Consider the following 26,587-nt stretch of genomic DNA (forward strand, 5'->3'; position numbering starts at 1 on the left):
GAGAACTAGAAGGTAAATGTTGATCTTATACTAAGAGTATACCAAAGAAGTAACACTGATTCAAACTGGGGAGGCTCAAGAGTGAGTAACCCTGAGTAACACTGGAAGTGGCCCAAAAACAAACAAAGGTGAGTGGGGGTACAGAGAGTACAGCAGGAAAGATATTTCATTTGCAAGCAGTCAGATGTGGACCAAAACAAAAAGGTTACAAACTGTTACAAGATAAAGGTAGCCAATGAACATTAAAAAAAAAAAAAAGGAAAGATAACTATATTCTAGGACTGAAGGAATCATTGTAAGTGGAGATACTGGCCAATAAGCAAGGAAGTCAAATGAGAGAAAAATCTGAAAGTCAAAGAAAGTAGATCCACTTTGAAATACCAAGAGGATTGACTTTGTGGTTACCTGAGACAACTAAAATTGAATCAGTCATTTTTTCAGTTTTCAGAGAACCAGATGCATCCAATAATACATCTTACTTCCTGGGATTCTCCTTTTTATATTAAGCAACTGTAGCTAGGAGTACCAACTGCGTAAAAATTCTAAACAAGATAAATGCCAGAAATCCAGAAGTCACTTTTTTTAACCTCACACAACATGCAGTACACAAAAATACAATAGCTGTGAAATCTAGTTTTTAATCCTATCTTTTCTAGGATATCACATGAATCCATTCAATCAAAATGTCCCTTAACTTTTGCTTACTTCTAAAAGTAGGAATCGGGATTACAGCTTATAAACCTCTTATATTTGTCTTGAGAAGATAGTGTGATATTTATATATGTGTGTGCACAACAAATTCAAAGAAATATTATTAAAGCAATCTTCTCCAAGTATCTTGTAATTCGTGTAACTGCAAGAAAAATGTGAATTTAGGATACAAAAAGCCTCTTTCCTGGTGCTGGAAAGATAGTACAGGGGTTAAAAAGTTTGACTTGCACGTTAAACAAAATCCCCAGAACCATGTATGTTCCCCTAAGCATTGTCAAGAGTCATCACTGAGCACAGAGCCATAAAAAGCAAGTTAAAAAGCCATTAAAAAGCAGAGTGAAAATGATCACTTTGGACACAAACTGAGTGCTGAAAGGAGGTAAAGTGATATGCATGATACCCTTTCAGGAACATTACTGCAAACCACATTGTCTAAAAGGAAAATGGGAGGTAAGGGGGGGGGAGGGAGTGAGGGAGGGAGAGAGAGAGAAAAAGGGAGGGAGGGGGGAGAGAGAGAGAGAGAGAGAGAGAGAGAGAGAGAGAGAGAGAAGGGGGGAGAGAGAGAGGTGTCTGCCATAGAGGCAGGCTGTGTGGGGGCAGTCAGGAGGAAAAATGGTAACATGGTGGGAGGGGCAGGCAGGAGGAAAACTGGTAACATTGGGAAATACACTGGTGAAGGGATGGGTGTTGGAATACTGTATGACTGAAACCCAATCAAGAACAATTTTGTAACTGTGTATCTCACATTAATTCAATATTTTAAAATGGAGTGTGGGAAGTAAATCAATGAAGAAGAGAACTCTACGAAGAGTTAAACATAATGTGATCCAAGATTATTATTTCTGACCAAACTATACCCAAGGACAGAAATCAGCGAGTCAGACCACAATGATAAAGAAATAGTTAAAATTGAAAATCCTGAAGAAAAAATTAGACCAAATAACTGTTGGACATTTCTCCTCCAATGTCACTTCTTGCAGAGTTCATCAGTCTGACATCACTGAGTGTTAATAGTCTATATTTCTGACTTAGAATTAATACATGCCTAAAACTCTGATAAGCCATAAAAACTTTAAAATGTAACAGTCTCATAACTATTTTGTAAGATGGCAGACTATTTTTGGACTATAATTTTTAACTAAATAATGTCAGCTACCACAGCTAAAGAGAAACCTGAATAATATTTCTATGAATTTTATGAATCTACATCAGTAAAACTTTGAAATGTACCCACAGATGTCTGGGATGATTGCCTTGCTGTGCAGTTTTTTAATAAAAATCAAACGAGTCTTAGAAAAATCAATACTATATGCATTCACTTTAAACATCATAAGTCAATGACTGCAATACAAAATGAGAAAAGGAAAGCAAACACCACTTTGCATAGTATTACCAAGTTTTTACCCTACAAAAAATACTTTAAAAAAAAAAAAAGCACGTTCTCCACTGCTTATTGTCCTCTGAGCATGCCAGAAATGATCCCTGAAGAGAGAGCCAGGTGAAAGTCCTAAGCACAGCCAGACCCAAGCCCCACATTCTGCCAAAAAAAAAAAAAAAAAGACAGATAAAAAACTGCACTTCACATCCCAGCCATTACTAGCAAAATTTTAATGTAGACAAATTCACATGGTATATCACAGGTTTCACTTACTTAATATCATGGGCTGGAAGTTACTTTTAGTTTCTTAACTCAAATGCATGTGAAATAATTCCAAATACAATAATTTTATTTTTCTGAGTATTACTAAGCTTTGTGACAAACTTTGTTGGAGAAGGAACATAGCTTTTAATTGCTACTTAATGTGTTAAATTATGAAAATGCTTCATTTCCCACTTAACATACAATTTTATTTTCACGTCAAGTTGTTACAAAATTTCCATAGTATTGCTTTCCTAATTCTGATTCAGAACTTTTTCATATTACTCAATTCAAAAGTAGTTTCAGGGGCCGGAGGGATAGCACAGAGGGTAGGGCGTTTGCCTTGCACGCAGCCGACCTGGGTTCGATCCTTGGCATCCCATATGGTCCCCCAAGCACTGCCAGGAGTAATTCCTGAGTGCAGAGCCAGGAATAACCCCTGAGCATCGCTGGGTGTGACCCAAAAAGAAAAAAAAAAGTAGTTTCAGAAATCATTTGTATAACTAAGGTAATTTCTGAAGTCTACAATCATACTTTAAAAAGCTTTCTTTACCCCTACTCAAAAGTCAATTCAAGTGGATCAAAGACCGTGAGATAAAATCGGAATCTATACAATGAGTGGGAAAAAAATCTAGGAAAAAAGCTCTAAGACTTGGACCTCAAAGGGGTATTCAATGATATGATGCCATTAGCAAAGGTAATAAAAAAATAACTTGAATTACATCAAATAAAAGAGTTTCTGCACGGTAGAAAAAACACAGGCTAAAACTAAAACACAACTGATTAGGAGAAAATACTTGTCATCAACACAAATAAACAACAACAACAAAAAAAACCCTATAAAGAAATGGAGAGAGAAAATAAACAGGCACTTCTCTGAGAAAAACAGGTGGATAGCCAAAAGGCACATGAAATATGTTTCACATCACATTATTATTAGGGAAACCCAAATAAAGACAACAGTGAGATAATATCTCAGACCAGCAAAAATGGCACATATCAAAAATATTGGGAAAACTCTGTGCTTGAGGGGATGTGGGGTGGTGGGGGCAGGGGGAGGGGTGACTCTCATTCACTGTTAATGGAAATGCTGCCTAGGTCAATCCCTATTAAAAAAACAGTATGAAGATTTCTCAGTAAATTAAGAATTGAGCTGCAATAGGACGCAGCAATTCACTTTCTGGGTCTCTACCTCAGGACATAAAAATATTCATTCAAAAGGACATATGCACACCTGCACCCCATAATTCACTGCAGCACTGAGTACAGTAGATAAGGGAATCAGCCTAGATGCCCAAAGACAGATCAGTGGATTATGAAGATGTGATATATGTATATACATACACACACACACATATATATATACATATATATATATATATATATATAGTAGCACTGCACTGCACTGTCCTCCAGTTGTTCATCAATTTGCTTGAGCAGGCACTAGTAACATCTTCACTGTGAGACTTGTTACTGTTTTAGGCATATCGAATATGCCACGGGGAGCTTGCCAGGCTGTGCCATGCGGGCGGGATACTCTCGGTAGCTTCTCGGACTCTCCAAGAGGGACAGATGAATTGAACCCAGGTCGGCTGCATGCAAGGCAAACGCCCTACCCACTGTGCTATGGCTCCAGCCTGATATATATACACAATGGAATATTATGCAGGTGCTTGAAGGAATGACAAAATCATGCAGTACACTGAAACTTGGATGGAAATAGAACGTATCTTGTTAGGGAAAGAATCCAGAAGAAGGAAAAACACAAATGACCTTACTTATCATCTATGGTATGTAGAATAACTGGACAAGAGAATGCAAGGTATTAAAGGAGGAATAACTCCATCATCCTTGACACCAGGATTCATAGGAAGAATAGAAAAAGAAACCAAGGTGGGTGGCAAGAAGTGAGCAGAAATAAAAAGGGGCAGAGACCAAGGGTCCAAGCACGTTGGTGGTGGAGAGGAGCAATAAAGATACATATATCCAAACCACTGGAAGCATAAGGTCCAAACTACAGCAACCAAGTTTGAAATATGCCTCTCAATAAGGCAAACTGGGGAGGGGGGAGGGGGCAGGTGGTAGCTGAAGTGGTAATGGGACTGGTGCCAGAATACTCTATGCCTGAAACTTAAGTATGAATAACTTTGTAAGTCAGAAAATTAAAAAAATATTTTTAAATCGTGTCGGAAAGATAGTACAGTGGGTATAGATATTGCCTTGAATGTGGCCAACCCCGGTTCAATCCCCAGCATCCCATATGGTCTCCTGAGCAATGCCAGGACAATTCCTGAGTGCAGAGTCAGGAGTAACCCCTGAGTATCACCAGGAGTGGCCAAAAAACCAAAAAGAAAGAAAAAAAAGATTTTTACAACTTAAAAAGTAATTTTTTTAAAAAGATTTATTTATGGAAAGCTGGTACATGTAGCTAAATGATGAAGCATCTGTGAAACCCTGGGTTCAATTCCCAATACCACAAAACAAAACAAAAAAAATCCTCTTAAAAATTTGCTGCACTTTGCTGACAGTAATATCATATGTTTTCTTATTTCCAAATACATTAGTGCAAAACAAACTTCTCTTAAGTTAATGCAATACATTGCTGTTATCAAATCTGGTGACCTAGATAGTCTATATTCCAGTTAATCTAGACTGTAGTTATTAATGACTATTAATAGTATTAATAATCTAGTCAATATCAGTGAAGCTTCTTCAACTTTATGCATAAAAATTTAATGTATAAATAAGAGCACATGTCTAGAATATAAGGTCCCTTCACAGTTTCTAAGTCTATTTCATTTCTAGCAGCACTGCACTGCACTGTCCTCCGTTGTTCATCGATTTGCTGAGCAGGCGCAGTAATGTCTCCATTGTGAGACTTCTTGTTACTGTGTCTGGCATATCGAATATGTCACAGGTAGCTTGCCAGGCTCTCTGAGAGGGGCGGAGGAATTGAACTCAGGTCCGCCGTGTGGGCCCCATGCAAGGCAAACGCCCTACCCGCTGTGCTATCAGCCATTTCTAGTACATAAAAAAATTACCAAGAGTTGGTTATATCCAGAACTGGGCAATTTAAGTCATTTTTGAAAAATATCAAATGTGAAAGTAGAGAAACAGCAAAAGAGTGCCCAATTTGTTAGGAACAGCAGTGGGGTCAAACTCATGAAAGCAACACTCCTGAGCATGTGAAACTAAGCTAAAGTGTAAACTAAGCTAAAAGTTTAAACCTTAAGATCCTGTGCCACTTCCCGTCATTGTCAAAACCAAGAGACCAGAACCTGAGCATCTTAGACCTATACAATCAACCCAAACCTCTTTAAGAGGATGCAAAGTCAGGATTTTCATCATCCCAAATTCTCAATTATCATTCATTATGAAATGATGAATATATTTACAAGATTAATTCTGAATCCACCATATATTTTATCTTTGGTCACCATTAAGAGAAAATTTATTCAGTTGGCTATATATAAAGCAAAGCAAGCATCCTACTTACTATACTCTCTCTGGACCCCCACAATACTCAACTTTTAGTATTATAAACATCTGACTTCCACTAACTTTTACTACAACTCTGCTTTAAGTCACTGTAAGACTGCATTCTAATCTAATTCACCATCTTATGTACTCTGAGGGGATAATGTGAAAGTTAGCTATTTTCTGAGAACAATCTTCCAATTCTAAATTATACTTACTAAATTTATTTTTCATTGTCAGCTACTCTTGATTTTTTTCTACTTTTTCCTTTTATAGCTCACTTTCATATTCTCTCTCTAGATCAACATTTCAACAACACTCTTGACAATATCTTCATTTATCACATTATGTTCAAATTGCTGGTTTATTTTCCTGTATATACCATATGCCATAAGTCTCATGAGAACATAAATTGTGTATGTGTTGTTCATTGATACATTCCTGGTGCCAAGCATAACATTTGGCACATATAACATGTTCTCAGAAAGTTTAAAATACATAAAAGACTTAATTTAATTAATCATTTAAATTAATTTTATAAAAATTCAGGGTTTTTTTCCCTCCGCTGATAATCCACCACTGTATTTTCTTTCTGATCATTTAATGACATCTTAACACTGAGGTTCTACTTGCCCTCAATTTCTGTGTCATTGATTCACCAAGCAGATACAAGTAGTAGTTGAGTTGCATGTGCACCTACAAAGTGCAAATGAGAAGATAACAGTATAAAGTATAATGATAAAAAAGAAAATTCAAAAATGTTAAAATTTAAGAAACAACAAAGCTGGAAAAGAATTCACATTACTTTTTACTGAAATTTTTCTCTTATGTTTTATATATAAACCTATGAAAATAATTGCCTAGACTTTTTTAAATGGGGGTGGGGGCAAACAGTATTCTTCATTTTTTACTTAAAAACCTGATACACTAAATTTATCTGGGGCAGGGGGGTGAGGGGCATATTAGATTCAGTGATGTTCAAGGGGCTATTTCTGAAGAGTGACCCTTGACAGGGTTCAGGGGAACATCTGAAGTGGCAGGATCAAACCAAGGTTGGTTGCATGCAAAGCAATTGCCTTACCCTCTGTACAATATCTCTCTCTAGCCAATGCACTGGTTTACTTTTTAAATATTTTTTAACAAAGGAGAATGTACTATTAACAATACTTTATTTTAGATTATACACATTAATTTCCATACAAAGGACACTACATATCCTTAACTTATTTTAACATTCAATAGTCACTTAAAATATTAAACTGTGGGGAGTTCATGCACAATTCAATCAGTCTAATCGGTGGCTGAATAAATAGCAGTACTCCTACATAAATATATACACATATAAATTAAACTGTATGAACATTTACAAACTTAAAAAATCTGCACTCCATCAAGTGAAAAACCACAAAATTAACATCCTGTATTTATGAGAAACTAAGTCATTTTAGTCAAATTACAGTAATTCAATTCCTACAGGAAAAAGCTTAACAAATACAAAACCAATAAAATACCCTTAAATATCATGCTTTGCACACACAAAATATTTTGAAAATTTTTTCCCAAGATTTAAGTAGTAAATAAACATTTCTTAATGATTAATAAGAAACAGGACACTAAGAAAATGGAGGTTAAACAAGTGACTCTTCTGAACAATCAACTAGATCAGAAATCAACAATATCATGAATCTAAGTTATGATTCCAAGACCTAAAGTAATATTGAAATAACAAGCCAGCCCAGTAGACAACATCCAAAGATCCAAAGACTCAGAATATGCTGAGATGAAATAAACACCCAGTAATTCTGAGATAATGCAAAGAGGAAGTTGACAAGGAGTTGTAACCTGACTGATGGGGGGGGGGGGGGGAATGGATGGATGGATACAGGAGGGCAAGAGGGAAGATCATCTAAGCCTCTGAAGGATTCCTCCACCAGAAAAAGTGGTTATGCACCAAGAACACTCACAATAGGGCAACTGAAAACTGCAACACCACAAAATTTTAAATAACTTATCTTGCAGTTATTTAAAAGTGGTTAATTATCCAGCACTGCTAATGTGACCCAAGCCTTCAACTGCCTCAAGTTCTCAAGTATAATATTCTATAGATATATACATATCATTTGGATAGGAAAATAAAATTCACAAAAATCATGCAATTCAGGTTGGAAAAAAGATACATTGTTGCTGTTGTTTTTTTTAATCTACTCTTGGGTGATACCTAAACTAACTTAAGAAACTGCAGTGCAAAATCGAACTATCTTATCGAACTATACCATAAATGTGATCAATAAAAGAAAAAAAAACAGTATGACAATAATCTCTAAAGTTCTGTACTGTAAATAACATCAAAGGCTAACCCATCTAACAGGAAAAAGTGTTTGTAAATCTGACTTTAAACTGAATAAAAAAGATAATGACCGAATTTTAAGATGGGTACATGTACATTTGACATGTACAAGGTCTGAATACACATTTCTCCAAAGATATATAAATCTTGTTAAAAGTACAATATTCAATATCAAAAGTCTTTAGAGGAATGCATATTGAAACCAATGAAATATTACTTCTCATCCACCATATATTTATGGTATAATAAAACAGACATATAATAACAAATATTCTGAGAAATATGGAGAAATTAAGAGTCCTCCTACACTGCTGATGGAAACTGAAGTAGCATAATCATTCTGGAAAACAGTTTACATTTTCCTCAAATGGTTAAACCCATTACATAGCCAATTTCATTTTGTTATTATTTGCCACACAATTATCCATTATAACCAAACACTGGAAATAACTCAAAATCCATCATAGATGAGAGAATACACAAAATTTGGTGTATTTTATACAGTGTTTTATGTATATTTCTGGTTTTGGTTTTGATTTGGTTTAGTGCTTACCTCTGCTCAGAGATTACTCATTGTGGGTTTGGGGAGCCAAATGAAGTGTAGGGGATCAAACAAGGATCTGCCATATACAAGGCAAGTGCCCTACCTGCTGTACTGTCTCTCCAGCCCCCAAAAGAAATTTTTTGGCAAAAATACAATTTGGGAATATTACATGCTACAACATGGATGGAACTTGAACTCTGGCTGAGTGAAAAAAAAAGTTATACTGGCCAAATATTGTGATTTCAATCATAAACAATGTTCAGAAAAACAAATGTATTTTTCAGAGCCTGGGGTTTGAGGGAGGGATTTGGGAATTACAGCTAAATTATGAGGAGGGATTTTCTGTTTAAGGATAATGAGAAGGTCTATGACTTGTGGAAATTGATGCAAAAAGTGTGAACACACTAACAGTCACTGAAGTGTACATTTTAATTGGGAGACTCGTACAGTGAATAAATTATACCTCAATAAATCTGTTTTTAATTACCATTTACAAGTTAAACAACAAAAGGAAAAGGCTAAAGGATAGATCAAAGGAACAGAATAAAACAAAACAAAGACAATGTTGAAAAAAATCAAGTATCTAAAAATACTGAAAAAATTAAAAAGAGGTACTTCCTTTAATTCAGTGTTTCTTAAGACAAATTTGACCTCCTGGAGACATCTGACATGTACTCCACTGTATTTGACAATCAAAATGAAGGAGGACAGCTGTGAGATGTTGCGAATAATTCATACGCAGAACCACCATCCGCAGGAAAGAAAAGGAGGACTCAGGGAGAGCTCAAAAGTAACATACCTATCTTTTAAGTGTGAGGCTGGTGAGGCAGAGCATGACGTCAGTACTGCTGCATATGCCCAAGTGCAATCCCAACAGCTATGCAGTTTGGGAACTGCTGGTGCCAAAAAATATTGGACCTCCAGCACACTGCAACCAAGTGTGCACAGATACCACAACTCAAATATGTGACTTTCAAAGAGCACTGCAAAGTGCATATAAAAAACACAATGACCAAAGTGCACACAATACACATCACCAGCTGTGCAAGCTTTAGGGAACAGGCAACTAAAAGTGGACTCACTATCACCATGTGCCAGACCTTGGGCAAGAACACAACTCAGTGTGTTCACTACAAAAGCAACGACAACAAAGAGCAGGAAAATAAAAGTAATTCTTTAAAAACCTATAAAGAGAATATGAAAGAAGGAAGAAGATTAAGAAAAAGAAAAACTGAAATCATTCTGAATTAGAGACAACAATAGTACTGAATTAGACTCGGGGGGAAATTTGAATATACTGGATATTAAAGAGAATTATTGATAACTATTACCAATAAAAGTAAGGTATATATAAGACAATATATAGGTAAGATAATAGAAATAGAGGATAAGATATTAGACATAAGTAAGATATTTTTGAGAACTAGTGTTCTCGAAAACATCCTTATTCTTGGTAGATTAATGAGACTACTTTGGAAAAAAGGTGACGTAGCATCTGCAATTTAACGTAAAATAACCAGGTTCACTATAATAACAACAAAATTAATCAAATTCAATAACAAATCTAGATAACTGGTATATACATGCTGTAAAGGGAATTTTTTCAAGATTTCTGTATACTTTAAATTCTTCAGCAGAAAAATATCTTTTCCCTTTAAAATGTCCCACAAAATATTAACAATACATAGGAAAGAATTCGAAAATTCTGACTTAGAAGAAAAATCATTGTGTAACTCTAAATCAAAAAAATGTCTTTATCTAAGAGGCAAAAAGCACAAAAAGCACCTGGCCCAGACAAGATCAGACCTGAACACCTGAAGAACTTACCATCAGTACTCATCAATACATTAGCTCGACTCTTCACACGCTACCTGTCTGAATGCAAGGTTCCATCCCAATGGAAAACCAGCAAGACTGTACTACTATACAAGAAAGGAGACATCCACGACATTGGCAACTATCGCCCAATCTGCCTATTGTCTGTCATCTACAAACTATTCACTCGAGTCATCCTGAATAGGATTAGCAGAACACTAGATGAAGGACAACCATGTGAACAAGCTGGATTCCGAAAAGGATTCAGTACCATTGACCATATCCACACAATAACCAAGCTCATTGAGGTATCTCGGGAGTTCAAGATGCCGCTCTGTCTAACGTTCATTGATTTAAAGAAGGCCTTTGATTCTGTTGAGACGGAACCGGTCATGGAAGCCCTAGCCAATCAGGGCGTACGAACTCAATACATCAGGATCCTTCGTGAGCTCTATTGCGGATTCACTACCAAGATCTCACCATTCTACAAAGAAGTAATCATCCATATCAAGAGAGGGGTTCGGCAGGGTGATACCATTTCACCAAAACTCTTCAGTGCCACCCTCGAGAATATCATGCGACGACTAGAATGGGAAAACATGGGAGTGAAGATAGATGGTCGGCAACTACACCACCTCCGCTTTGCTGATGACATCGTTCTAATAACACCAAACATCAGCCAAGCGGCACAAATGCTTGCGGACTTTGACCATGAGTGTGGAAAGGTCGGACTACAGCTGAATCTTACGAAGACAATGTTTATGAGAAACAGCCTTGTTCCTGACGCTCCATTCGCTCTCAATGGAACCACCATCTCCGAATGCAACAGTTATATATACTTAGGTCGAGAAATCAACATGATGAATGACCTGGCACCTGAGTTACGCAGGAGGAAGAGAGCAGCTTGGAATGCCTTCAAGAGCATTGAAGAAATAACTAAAAGGACAAAGAACCTCCAGCTACGAGCACATCTCTTTGATTCCACTATTCTTCCTGCATTAACATATGCCTCAGAGACCTGGACCCTACGAAAACAGGATGAGAACACTATTCGAGTCTCTCAAAGAGGAATCGAAAGAACTATGCTTGGAATATCACGATTCACTCAAATGAGAGATAGAATCCGGAGTTCTGATCTTCGTCAACGCTCAAGAATCAGGGACGCTGTCTCATTTGCCAAGACATCAAAAATCAGATGGGCTGGACATGTAATGAGGTTTACAGACAACCGCTGGACTAGAGCCATTACTGATTGGATTCCACGAGACATCAAAAGATCACGTGGACGCCCACCTATAAGATGGTCAGACTTCTTCGTCAAGACCCTAAATGATCGGTTTGAGGCTCTACATGTTCCTAAAACGAACAGATACCATTGGGCTACGCTAGCACGCAACCGGGATGAATGGAGACGTTACTGGCACCCACTCGAATAAATCGATGAATAACGGGGATTAAGTGATTAAGTGATAAGTGATCTAAGAGGCAAAATATGTAGGAAAAGGATTGATGTATTTGGCCTAATAGTATTAACTTCTGTTACTAGAATAAGAAAAAAATGCATCAAGTTATTATCAACCCCATAAGGGAAGAAATACAAATATTTGAAACAAGAATGTAACTTCTCATTAAGGTAACAAAGATGAAAAATTTGTTAATGAACAAAATGTTAAACATAACACTAAAAAGTATTAAGTATGCTATTGACATAATTTAGTATTTTTATTCTTGTATTACCATCCCATAAATATAATGAAATAAAATACAGTTAATAATAGATACTATGTTATCAATACTTTATTAGCAATATTCATCATAAATGGCTCCCCTTCCCTGTATCTCAGATAGAACTATAACAATGCAAGTATAAAAGTCCCAATATTTTCAACTCAACTTCTGTTTCTTTCTGTAATGTATAATCCAAGGGGAAAAAAACACAGGTTTATCAAAAGAGAAAACTAGATCTTCAAGTCACAGCCTAATAAAGAACTGTCACCAGTCTTCTACTTTCCATTACTTTTTTATGAAACACAGCATATTCTAAAACCGCAGTAAAAGCTTATTATTTTGGTTTATTTCCCAATATTTATATAATTACCAACATAAGGTAAAGTTCTAACTCATACTTATTTTGCTAAAGTTTTCTATTTGAGGCCAGAGCAATAGTAGAGCAGATAATGCATTTGCCTTGCACGTGGCAGACCGGGGTTCGATCCCCAGCATCCTATATGGTCTCCTGAGCACTTCCAGGAGCAATTCCTGAGTGCAGAGTCAGTAGTCGCCCCTGACCATTCCTGGGTGTGACCCAAAAAACAACAAAAAAAGTTTTTTTAAGTTTTATAATTTCCAAGTACCAAATGAGGCGCTAAATAAAACAGGGTTATCAAAGTTATTGGATTGTACAGTATCAAATGAGGGCTCCAAAATTCATCCTCTACATATGTAATCATACAACTGCAGCCTAAAAATAAAAGAAGTTACAATAGGAAGAATCACACAGTCTCAGGTACCAAACTATAAAAGGCAAAAAGGATACTTGCCAAAAAAAGTGGAGCAAACAGTGTAATAAGCCAACACTGAATTCTTCTTATGGATGTATATCAGCCTCTAATACTAACCTAAGAATCATTAAGCCAGTTTAATTCTCACGGTTAAACATAATTATTTTATTGCACTTTTTTCTGGTACATATTTCTTCTGTATATTCAAGCAGAATTGCGCTGGGCAAAATAATCTGAAAAATATGCTTCATTTTTAACAGCAACATTGAAGAGTCTTTAATCAAGAGACTTGAGATAGCAGCTGCTGTCCCTAAAAAGACACTTTGAAATTTACAACTTTTTAAAAATCCATGACCACACTTTACTCATACTTGCAAATTCTGTGGCAGGTCATAAAAAGTGGGACACTCTACAATGTTCCACAAATATCAGCATTAATGTAGTATTAGAAACAAAGCTTTCTTTAAGTTTATCTAGATCAGAAATTTAAATCTTCCATGGCATATTGAAAATATGAAAATCAAATAGAGAAAAAACAAGATAAATTCAAGATGTTTTATAATTAAATTGCATTTATACTTCATCATATAAAAATAATGATAATCTAATCAGTTTTTCCCCTACAGGGGAAATTATGACAGAACTGCACTTCTAAAAACACTTTTTGTGTAAACTGTGATCCCAAATACAATATCAACCAGTGTACTATTAGAACTATCCAATGGACATTCTTTGAAAAATAAAGTGATTTAAAATTAACACAAATATTCAGGTAATTTTTCACTTTTACCTTAACTGGATGGATTATTCAACATTTATTCATTAAACGGATGTTTAATGATGACTGCCAAGTGTCAAGTTCTTTCCAGACACTGGGAATATATCCACAAGCCCCACCTCTAGGAGACTGCATTCTAGTTGGGAAGAGTACAAAAAAAAAAAAAAACCCAAATGAATGACTATATAATGGGAATGGAGACCAAGAATGGTGTCCACTTGAGTAAAAAATTTAATGGGGACTTGAGTAAAATTTCACAAATTTCTTGGTATTTTGTCCTCTGGGGGCAGGGAGGCCAACAAATTCACAGGATTATCTTTTCTTTTGTTTTCATCTTCACAAACACCCCCTTCCCCACCTCTGTCCCCCATTCCATCTCACAAAAAATTTGCTTGGAGCAAACACAGGCCATAGTTAGAGACAGACTGACTCTTCAGTGCAAGGAAAGGCACGTATCACACCTTAATCAACCTATGAGTTCAAAAGCAAACACAAGTAATTACCCTATAATTACATTCTTTAACCCACTGACTTTTTCTTCCTCTTAATTTTTCACGCCTTAATTATGTTATTTGTTTTATTCTGAAAAAAAAAGAGGTCAAAGCTTCAGCTGAATGGCTAAGCCCTGGCCAATGCACATGTCTGCTCTGATAGTGATTTTAGAAGAATAGGACACGACACCCCATTCATACCAGAACTTTGCTTGGACCTAAAACAGAGCAGACACATGAACAACCAATTCAGAAAAGTTAATTTAACAAAGGAGACAAACCAAAGCCTTATAAATATCCTAAGCAACAGCTTCGCCTTTTGAAATTTTACCAAGGATGTTAAAATAAAAAGATTTATTTTCCCACAAATATTTCAGAATATGTAAGCAAATGCCTGTTAACCCTCACTAAGTCACCCATTTAAAAAACATTTTTTGTAACTCCCCTTTCAGAATCTCTATGGAATCAATTTACACAAACTACATTTTTAAAAAAAAAAAGTAACCTTACTAAGTTTGCAAGACATTTTAAGTCTATTTTTCTACTTTTGCTGTTTTGGTTTTGTGTGTGTGTGTGTGTGTGTGTGTGTGTTTTTATTAGTGAAACACCATGAGGTACAGTTATAGACTTACAAATTTTTGTGCTTGGAAACCCAATTTCAGTTACATGATCATAATTTCAGTTATATGATATATATCATATATATGATACATATATATGATATATATATATATGATATATAATTTGTTATATGATCAAGTATCCATCCCTCCACCAGTGCCCATCCTCCACCATCACAGGTCCCAGCATCCCTCCCACCCACCCCCCGTCCCCCCCATCCCACCCTGCCTCTGTGGCAGGGCATTCCCCCTTGTTCTCTCTCTCTTCTTTTGGGTCCTGTGTTTTGCAAGTGAGGCATTTAGCGGCAATCGTTTTTAGTCTATAGTCTACTTTCAGCATGCTTCTCCCAACCTGGGAGGATCCTCACAACACCCTTTATTTGGTGCTCTCTTCTCTATCTGAGCTTCCTTTTGCCCTAGCAGGTATGGCTGCCCTCCAAATCATGGAGCAAAATTCCTGGTACTAGTCTCAGCCACTCCTGGGTGTTATTCTCCCATTTTGTTGCTTTACGTTCCCCAGATGAATGCAATCTTTCTGTGTCTATCCCACTCTTTCTGATTCATTTTGCTTAACATAATACTTTCCATGTAGTACCACTTGTATGTAAATTTCATGACTTCATCTTTTCTAACAGCTACATAGTACTCCATTGTGTAAATGTACCAAAGTTTCTTTGACCAGTCATCTGTTCTCCGGCACTCAGGTTTTTTCCAGATTCTGGCTATTGTAAAGAGTGCTGCAATGAACAAACAATTGCAGAAGAAACAGTGACCAAAATACAAAGACAGTCTACAGAATGGGAAAGGATATTCACCAAATACACATCCAACACGCGGCCAACATGGCCGACCCGAGTTCGATTCCTCTGCCCCTCTCGGAGAGCCCGGCAAGCTACCGAGAGTATTCGATATGCCAGACACAGTAACAACAAAGTCTCCAATGGAGACGTTACTGGGCCCGCTCGAGCAAATCGACGATCAACGGGAGGGCCTTTACCTTTTTACCTTTACACATCCAACAAGGGGTTGATATCAAGGATATACAACGTACTGGCTGAACTCCAAAAGAAGAAATCACCCAACCCCATCGAAAAATGGGGCGAGGAAATGAACAGAAACTTTCGCAAAGAAGAAATCTGAATGGAAAAAGGCACATGAGAAAATGCTCTACATCACTATCATCAGAGAGATGCAGATCAAAACAACAATGAGATATCATTTCACACCACAGAGACTGGCCCACATCCACAAGAATAAAAGCAACAGGTGCTGGCGCGGATGTGGCAAGAAAAGGACACTCCTTCACTGTTGGTGGGAATGCCAACTGGTCCAACCCTTTTGGAAAACAGTATGGACGATTCTCAAAAAATTAGAATTTGAACTCCCATTTGACCCAGTAATACCACTTCTGGGAATATATCCCAGAGAGGCAAAAAAATACAGTCGAAGTGACATCTGCAATTGGTTGTTTTTTTTTTTGTTTGTTTGTTTTTTTGGCCTAGTGTCTTGCTGCTTCCACTGTAACTGCACCAACAGCCAGGGTACCCATTCACCCACTGAAAGGCAGGGAGCCATAAAAACAGGATGGAGTCTAGAGTTAAATTCTTGTTATTACAAGAAATGCACAGAAAGAAAAAAAACTAATGTATTAAGCACTAATATTTACATAAGAATTGACCATTTATAAGGAGTCATGCCCTCTATCATTTTATAGAATCTCCACAACAACATGAGAGCTGCCAGGAAAATGATTATTACCCACTTTTATAGGAAGGAAATGAAAATTCAGAAAGTTCAAATAACTTCTTCAATATTACACCATAGTTAAGTGGTAAAATTGTGATTCATCCTTATAATGCTTAACTTACAGCTCATCTGTGCACTGCATTAGTACTATGATTTGTTGATACACATAACCACGCATGACCCTAACTTCAGACTATTTACTCACTCAATTTCAACCACTCCCTAAAACATTTAAATGGTGTAAAAGATGGTCATTTTCTTCGATTCCTAATTCCCTCTCCTCTCAGATATGTAAGGCACAATATCAAAATTAAATCTAAGAAACAGAAAGTCAATTTTAAATTACATCAACGTAGTGAGCATTTGATGATCTGCAAAACTACAGAATTCCAAAAACAATTTTAAAAGCTATGCACAAGAACCTCATTTAGCGGGTGCCATAAAGTCACTTAGTTTTGCACAAAATGTTAGTTTCTTAATGGCCAACATTGGAAATTCTTGCCACTGATCTACTTTCTTATTCTTCCAAAAGGTCAAGCTCCCCACAACCTTTTACATTATTGCTCAACTTAGGCAGCTTAGTTGATTCCACCTGAAGTAATCTTAAACACTTTAAAGGAAGAAGGAAAAGTGTGTATAATAATCCATAATACTCTTTAATCCATAGTTAAACTAGAAATTACACTAATCAAAAGTATGGGCATAGCTAACAATATGAGTAAATCACTATTTTATATTTTTCACATTATTTTATAATTTGCAATTCCCTATACAGTGCATGCTGAGTTATTACATTAAGAAATGAGAAAGCACATGACAATGTGATGTACTTGCCTTGCACACAGTCAACCCTAGATTGATCCCCAACACAGCATATGATGCCCCTAAGTATCTCCAACAGTGAACTCTGAGCACAGAGTCAAAAGTAAGCCCCTAAATACTTGTTGAGTATGCCCCCCCCCCCCCACGCGCGCGCGCGCGCGCACACACACACACAAAGCGGGGGAAATTAAGAAAAGTCATATATTTAACATTGGTTTTATGACACATAAACCAATCTTTGTTTATGTACCTGTCTTAAATCTTTGAAGCTATAAACATTTCTCCTTATTTCTCAGTTCTACCCTTATATTTAAGTCCATATTTCCTCAAAATATAGACAATGGGCTAATATTTAGGAAACTATTCTTTATCTCTCTGAAAAAAATGAATCAACAAAATTTGGGATATTTTCTTCTACTTGTAACATTGTCAACTTGGTACTGATCAAAAAGGAATAAATAAAATAAAGGTGTATGGGTTGGTTATTACAATAAAAGTAATTAATGAATAATTACTAAGTATAAGCTCTCAAAAACTTGAAACCAATAAGGGTAAAATAAATCTGAACCCGACAGCAATATTATTATCTCCTTATATACAGACTTCTAAAAATAGCTAAGGAAATGGAAAGCTTCTAATTTAATATCTCAAAACTACTAATGAATACATGTATTTGACATAAAGTTGTAAGGTCGGTTACCTTCGAAAAACTAAAATATGGGCTGTCCCTCCTAGGCTCCCGGCCCACTCAGCATCCTGGCCTTCATGCCCACAACCCGCCTCCAGGTATCATATTAGCACACCAAAGCCCTGGTCTTAAGACTCCCAGTTGAATCCCAAAATGGATTATTGCCTTCCAGAGATGACTCCGGAACCCCACCATTTACAATTTCAGAAGCAAGCTGCATGACCTCTCATGATATTCAAAATGAGCAATGGAAAATAAATTATATAGCATCTGCCTGTAGTAGGCAGTCCTGAATGGTGGTGGGAAAATTCAAGCAAAATATGCTAAAGGGGGCATCAGTAATGGCTCCATTGTGAGACTTGTTGTTACGATTTTTGGCATATCAAATACACCACGGGGAGCTTGCCAAGCTCCGCCATGCGGGCGGGATACTCTCGGTAGCTTGCCAGGCTCTCCAAGAGGGACGAAGGAATAGAACCCGGGTCGGTCTCATGCAAGGCAAATGCCCTACCCGCTGTGCTCCAGCCCTAAGTAAAACATAATGCCCAAAATTAGAGAAGGAGTACTGGGGAAACTGTTCGCCATTAAGACAGAGTGAGGACTGGGATGGGGGTTGAGGAGTACTGGGGACACTGGTGGTGGAAAATATGCACTGGTGAAGGGATATGTGTTTGATCACTGTATGGCTGAATCTCAAACATGAAAGCTTTATAACTGTATTTCACAGTGATTCAATAAAAGAAAAAGAACAAAAAACTAAAATATTTTCTTCTACTTGTAACATTGTCAACTTGGTACTGATCAAAAAGGAATAAATAAAATAAAGGTGTATGGGTTGGTTATTACAATAAAAGTAATTCATGAATAATTACTAAGTATAAGCTCTCAAAAACTTGAAACCAATGAGGGTAAAATATAACAAATGCCTTTTTTTTTTTTTTTTTGCTTTTGGGTCACACCTGGCGATGCACAGGGGTTACTACTGGCTCTGCACTCAGGAGTTACTCCTGGCAGTGCTCAGGGGACCATATGGAATGCTGGGAATCGAACCCAGGTAGGCTGCGTGCAAGGCAAACACCCTACCGGCTGTGCTATCTCTCCAGCCCCTACAAACACCATTTTAAATTCTTAAGAAATGGTTCATTAATATTAAACTTATCTTGTCAAAAGATAATAGACATTGCTCTATATAGTGTAGCAAGATAGACATATTGTAGACAATGATGACCTTCCTTCCCCTTATAAAATCCCTTTCTCATTTAACATTTTTTGAATATCAATGGATCTATGTCTGGTTAACAGTCTTTTCAATATCATTAATAATTGAATAACTCATGCTGTTTAAAGAGTAATTCATCCCAAGAGTCTTTTTATTTGTTTTGTGGGAAGGCACACCAGGTTGTACTCAGGACTTACTTCTGCCCCTGGATCATTTCTGATAAAGCTCAGGGGACCATTATAGAGTGCTGGGGATCAAATCTTGGTTGGACACAGGTAAGGCAAGCATCCTGCCCTCTGTACTATCTCTTCAGCCCCCGCAAGAGTCTCTATCACAAATCTATTATTCAACAAAACATCCAAAACATTTTATTAGGATCAAGAGGTTGTACTTCCATGAGCACATTTTTTTAAAAACCCTGAAAATCCAAAGACTCTTCCCAAATACTGTCACATCTCAAGATTTCCCAAAGTTAAATAGGGGAAGCGCTATAAGAATCTCTATTAGTGGGTCCTTCAGAGAAATAACCAATGAAATATAGATGTACTTCCTGAGGAGGCACAAGAAAAACAAGCGTTATAATTCAAGTACAAAGGTCTGAGAATTAGGTGAGTTGTGATATCAGTCTCCATCCAAAAGTAGAAAAAGATTAAATAAAATAATTTACTTCCAGAAGTGAAATATGGGAGGAGGAAAAAAAAAGGGGGGGAGGGCACAAATCCAATTCAAAAGAAGCTACTCTAAAAAGTCATATAGTCATCTCATTTTCTTGTCTAATATGCTCTCATGGAAATACCCAGAAATTATGTTAATATGTGCAGCCAGTGAACGATCAAATCAACACCAAAAAAATCAAACATGACCGTCACTAAAGTTATAAAAATCCACAATGTGATTTACTTTACAATGTCAAGAGCTATGAGAATTTTTTTTTTTTTTTTGGCTTTTTGGGTCACATGTTACTACTGGCTCTACATTCGGGAACTACTCCTCATGGTGTTAGAGTGACCATATGGGATGCCGGAAAATGGGATACCAAGGATCAGCCCTGTAAGGCAACGCCCCACCGACTTTGGCCCCTAGTAATGAGAAATTCTTCAGCAACAAACCTATTATCTCTAGGCAAATACCTTCCGGATTTATTTGAACCAAAACATTTTACTCCTGTAACTATTAACCTGTAATTTCTTGTTCTTTTCTCCTATTCTTGGGGGAGGGGAGGCGTGGCAGACTACATGGGGTGCTAAGGATCGAACCCAGGTCAGCCATGTGCAAGGCAAGCATCCTACCCACTGTACAAAGATGTTATAAAATTTTACTTCTCAACCAGTATTCTCATCTTATTAATGGAGATACTATCACCTACCTCAAATTGAAAAGATTCACCACTTTGTAAGCACAGTATGTTTGTTGAATCTGAGAACTTTTCATGATACATTCTGAAATCTAGCGTAAACTTAAGTCATATCCCCTAAAACTTGATTAGCTCTACTCTAGCAATAACAGAAGCAGTTAAAACAAAAAGAGAACTCATTACTAATATTTTAATAACCAATGGGCAAAATTTGGCTGGAGCGATAGTACAGTGGTAGGGCATTTGCCTTGCGCAGAGTTAGCCTGGCCAAGCTGGATTGGGTTCGATTCCTCCGCCCCTCTCGGAGAGCCTGGCAAACTACCGAGAGTATCTCGCCTGCAAGGCAAGGCCTAGCAAGCTACCCGTGATGTATTCAATATGCCAAACACAGTAACAACAAGTCTCAAAATGCAGACGTTACTGGGCCCGCTCAAGCAAAATCGATGAACAACGGGAGGACAGTGTGACAGTGAGAATGAGCAAAATTTAATATCTAAACTATTTCAAAACAAGACTATCTCTGAGCCTTTTTTAAAAAAATCTAACACTGTAGCACTGTCCTCCCATTATTCAACGATTTGCTCCAGCGGGCACCAGTCTTCATTGTGAGAGACTTGTTACTGTTTTTAGTATATCAAATATGCCACCGGGAGCTTGCCAGGCTCTGCCATGCAGGCGGGATACTCTTGGTAGCTTGCCAGCTTCTCCGAGAAGGACAGAGGAATTGAACCCGGGTCAGCTGCATGCATGCAAGGCAAACGCCCCACCAGCTGTGCTATCTATCGCTCCAGACCAAAAAAATGGGCCTCGATCAGAAGAACTTAGGCCCCCCATGAGCACCGGGAAGTGGGTCTTCCAAACGCCACATGTCCTGCACCCCACCAAGAGGCAGAGATTTGGTGCTGGGCTCTTCCCTGTTCACTCACTATTGCTGAGGGAATCCTGGTTAGTTTCTTTTCCTCAGCTAACTAATATGCTTTAATTCAGCGGGTCGACAAGTCTGATTGGAGGTAAAAGTGTATGGTAAAAAAAAAAATCTTTCCCAAGAAATGAAAATTTTCAGTTTATCCTCAGACAGTAGTCAGATGAGGAAGTAGCATGTTTTAAAACCTCCCAAGAGAGCTGAAAAGTACTATAAAATTACAGAGTTTTGTTCTGAGAATCACGAGATGGAATTCTAATTTCACCTTTGTCACTAAAAGTTGTCTGACCTTGGAAAAGTCTCTGGGCTTCAGTTTTTTTCAACCCATAATATGACAACTAAAAACATAATGAAATCCAAATACCATTGAATGTGGGTCTTACTTTGAAGAGGAATCCCAGCGCAGTGGCTGAAAGAACTACTATGGATTATCAAGGTTGGAATTTTGACTAAACTCTTAGAAACTATGCACTATATATATATATTAGAGAGAGAGAAAGAGAAACAGTACTAAAGTACATCTTTTTTTACCATTGTCATTTGATTACTTAAAAGGTTTCACTAAAAGATGTAATTACAATAAAATGGTGATTATAAAGTTCAGTGTTTCCAAATCAAGACGCTATCACTTCACCAACAAGCAGTACATATAAAGCATAAAATAAAATTTATTTGAAGCAAGTTAACCTAGGGCGGGAGAGATAGTGCAGTGGGTAAAGTGCTTGCTTTGCCCACAGACCAGGATTTGATCCCCAGCACTCATAGGGTTCCCAAGCCCACCAAGAGTGATCCCCGAGTGCAGAGCTAGAAGTAAATCCTGAATACAGCCAGGTGGAGCCTATAAACAAAACAAAAACAAAACAAAAAAAACAAGGTAACCTAAATTCAATCAAAAGATCATTTCCTAAGACAATGTACATTAAAGAAACCACTGAAACTTGTAAGGCTATTTATTCCAATCAAATCTCACGCTGAATCTAAAAAAGCAAACTTCCGAACTTTTTTTTTAACATAATACTGCTAATGACAACAGACACTTATGACGAACCACAAGTTACAGAAATGAAAAATCTTTGAAAAAAGAGTCATCCATTAGTTAAAAATCAACCAGTTAAGTATTTACTAGACACAACACACACGAGATTCTGGGCGCGGACTACTAAACACTAATATAAAAAAGCATGCCGTTCCCTCAAGTTAAGCCAAGTTTGCAAAGACAACTAAGTATCACTTCAGTGTCATTTTCCACACAACAAATGCCACTCATTGACAAAGGCTTTTTCTCCCCTTCTTTTTTTGCACAAGACGAAATACTTCACATACAATCCTTACTGCCCATTAAACCTGTTGTCAATCCTTAATTCATTCCACACGACGCCCAACAAGCACCTGACGGCTGACCCTGGGAATCTTGCTAGAACTTCAACGGGGTCCCGGCTTGGAAAAAAGATACTTCCTCCAACCCACGAGTTTCGGGTTTTCTCTTCCGTGACGCCCCTGCCCACAAACACCTCGACACAAGGTTCTGCAATCTCGGGTCCAGTACCCCCATTTGCATCAATTCCGCCCTTCCCCTGCCAAGCTTGGCTAGCAAAGGGAAACTACTTCTTCAGAAACTCTGCTCTCTGCAACCGACATCAGACACTTAGAAAAGGGAAACGAATTAGCTGGTCACAGCTGCCCTACTTCCACGTCAGATCCAAGTTTTTCTTTTTTCTTTTTTTTTCCCCCCCGAGAGAGCGAGCACCAAGGGAACCTGAAGCAAAACCATCCAAGAGGGGGGCGAGGCTGACACTGAACTTTCCTAAGGAACCGGATTTGCAGCGAAGGGACTTGGCCGGCTGTGGGAAAGGGGGGCGGGGGGGGGGGGGCTTGATGGCAGGGGGCGACCCGCGCGCTGCTGCTGGCCGGGCGGGGACAGGTTCGCTCCAGAAAGTGGACCAAGTGGCGTCCGGGAAGCACTGGTGTGGCCGAATGACAGCCCCTCGATGCACACCGAGCTCGGAGGCGCAGGGCCCCGGCGGCTAAGGGACCCCGAAAGGCAGGCAAGACCCCGGGCGGTTGGGGAGGAAGCCACTGCAACGCGGCGACCGACGGCGTCGGCCACAGACCAAAACGTCAGGAGACACCCCGAAGGAAGTGATGAGTGAGGGGAGGGCGCGACAGCGGGACGGAGAGCCGTGCCGAGGGCGAGCGTGCAAGTGTCAACTGCGAGAAGAGGCGGCACAGGCAACCGGAGGTCGGGGGACTCTGGTTGAGTCAGCACAGCCCCGAGCCAGGGGAGGGGGGGAGCACTTGTAGGATCCCCGCCGCTCTGGGTGGGGGGCCCGGGGAGTTCGCGCCGGGGCTCGGGCCTGCCGGCAGCCCAAATGCTCGACTCGGACCGGCTGGCACCGGCCCCTTCCCCATTTCACAGGTAAACACCGGTCGCCGTGGCCGCTTACCTCTGTTAACATTATTACACCCCGCGGAAGTGCGCTCCTCCCTAGCCTCGCCGCATGGCAACAGCCGTAGCAGCAGCGAAAAGGGCCCGAGCCGCCGCCAACGGCGGCGACAGCTCCTTCGGTCCAGTCCCGGGCGGCGGCTGTACTAGGCTTCGCAGGCTTCCCCCCGGCCCGGCAGCTCGCGACGGACGAGCCGCCATCTTGGAAGAGCGACGTCCGCGTCTCCCCGCGACGTGCGCTCCGATTGGCCGCCGCCGGCGCCGCCGGCGTCTCGTGACCGTCTCCATAGCGCCGGCGCGAGGAGCCGCGGAGGCGGCCGCCCAGCTGCGACGCTGAGGCCTCAGGGGCCGGGCGGCCGAGCCCATCGGGGACCGCGGGGAGGAGCGGAAGGAGCCCGCGGCGTGCCGCGGGGGCGGGAGCCGGCGGGACCGGCTGGTCCTCCGCCGCCGGCCGAGGTCGCGGGAGCCCTCGGGCGGGCAGCAGCAGAGACGGAGGCCGAGTCTTCCACTTGGCGCGCTGCGGAGGTCGCGGGGCTCGGGCTCGCGGCGTCTGTCCCGGAGGAAAACTCGCCTCGCGCATTTCCTGGGGCCCCGTAGGTACCGAAGATCCAGCCGGAGGTTCTGTTTGCTCTGGGTCTTATGTGTGATCGGAACCTCTCTCACTGCGGCCGGATCTCGGAAACTTTCCCAGAAACTTCCCTGTATCTTGCCTGACGCATCCTGCGAGAGCGTCTTTAGCAAAACCCGGTGAGCGGCAGGTTGTAAAAATGATACAGGTGTATCAGCTTTACCCTGTTCCTAGCTGTGGCGCCCTAGCTGATTGGGTGATTGACCAGCACCCGCGTAGCGATGAGAACGTAATTTCAAACTTCTTTTAAAAGAAGGAAGGAAATGAAAAAGTTGGGGGGAAATGCTGCCTTTACTTTTAATTGCAATAGCACTACTTAACTTTTGCTACCATATGTGTCAGGGTAAATTTAAGGGAATATCGTTGTGTATAGTCTCAGTTAAAATAATAATGAAATTCTGGAACTCCCGGTGCAGAGATACCAACCAATGCCTCCCGCTAGATGGGTGAGATTGGAGGTAGTCGCTGCCACCTGAAGTCGTTCGGCTAAACAAGTGGCCCAAGTGTGTTTACTCGCTTGTGGACGTGGAACCAGTTTCCATTGTAATTTAAAAGTAAATGTTCAGAGTTAATTTACGGCACCATCTTACTCTTAAGACAGCAAAAGCCATCCTGGGAAACCAAGGTTTAGTGGTTCCCCAGAGCTGACTATGCAAAATAAAATTTACTGTATTGCACTTATTTCTAAAATAGAAAGGAAAGGAGCTTCAAAGCCGTAATCTCGGTTCCATGTTTTATCAGCAAGTAAACAAAAGTGGTTCATTTATACAGTCATGCAGAATTTCCAAAAATAAAATCCCCGTTTGACTTAGTTCAACTAATTGAGGTATAGTCGATTTTTCTTGTTTTAATCTGCATCTAACACATAATTACCGCATTGTTAGACTAGCGAAACTCTGCCCTCGATAACACAATAAAAAGTGTTACTGATATTGGAAAACATTATCAGGATTAAAGATAATAAGGGAAACGAAGAGATACATGAAACAGCTAGTGACCTGAAAAAAGATACTGTTCCAAGGTTGTAAGTACTGTTCCAACCTGTAAATAAGAAAACCTAGAAGGCAGCTTATTAATATTTAAGATAGAAACTGGTAAAAGTAATTTAGATATCTAACCAGAGTAGACCATTTTCTTTACTATTCCAAAAGCAAGGCATTTTAAGTATGTACAGAACTTGAGGGTTTTTTCCCCAGCCTGTGGCATATTGTGAATATCCTTTGAACATTTCAGAGTTTGTCTACAGACTCAGAAGCTATCCAAAATCATTAGTTCCCAGTTCTTTATGTGACCTACAAAAACTCATGCTCTTAAGTTCCCTATATTCCATTCCACATCCACTTCTGTGACCTCCTTTTAAGCACTTAGTTCCAGCTACACTGGCCCATTTCTGCTCCTGTAACAGGAGGGCATCCTCTTACTCTGAGGCCTTTGCACTAACTGTTAAGTTCTTTGGAAGGATCTTTCCAACAGATAGCTGCATGGCAGGATCTAACCTGTCCTTTTTTTTTTTTTAAAGTCCCCCCCTTTTTTTTTTTTACCCAATCCTACTCTGAGCATCCCATTAAAATAGTACCCCTTCCTGGGGCTGGAGCAGTAGCACAGCGGGTAGGGGGGTAGGGCCTTTGCTTTGCATGGGGCTGACCCGGGGTGATTCCCATATGGTGTGTCCCCACCCCCCAAGCACCGCCAGAAGTGATTCCTGAGCGCAAAGTGAGGAGTAACACAGGAGTAACCCCTGAGCATCACCGGGTGTGACCCAAAAAGAAAAAAAAAATAGTACCCCTTCCTCCAACATCCTTGCTTCAGGTTTTTTTCTTTCTTGTTTCCTTCATTGTTCTT

General features: G+C 39.3%; 1 protein-coding gene across 3 annotated transcripts in view; it reads right to left on the minus strand.

The window, feature by feature from the left end:
- The window catches only part of SNX13 (sorting nexin 13), a 132,449-nt gene extending 108,119 nt beyond the window's left edge, over positions 1-24,330 (minus strand). Inside the window, exon 1 of one of the 3 annotated variants that reach the window (XM_056118048.1) lies at positions 24,119-24,330. In XM_056118048.1, coding sequence (XP_055974023.1) covers positions 24,119-24,130 — 12 coding nt within the window. In that variant the 5' untranslated portion in view covers positions 24,131-24,330. The remainder of the gene's footprint in view (positions 1-24,118) is intronic. The other 2 variants (XM_056118047.1, XM_056118049.1) reach the window with 2 other exon arrangements.
- Between the last annotated feature and the right edge of the window lie 2,257 nt (positions 24,331-26,587).

The sequence above is a fragment of the Sorex fumeus genome, unplaced genomic scaffold (genome assembly GCF_029834395.1).
Source record: "Sorex fumeus unplaced genomic scaffold, SorFum_2.1 ptg000037l, whole genome shotgun sequence".
NCBI classification, from domain to species: domain Eukaryota; kingdom Metazoa; phylum Chordata; class Mammalia; order Eulipotyphla; family Soricidae; genus Sorex; species Sorex fumeus.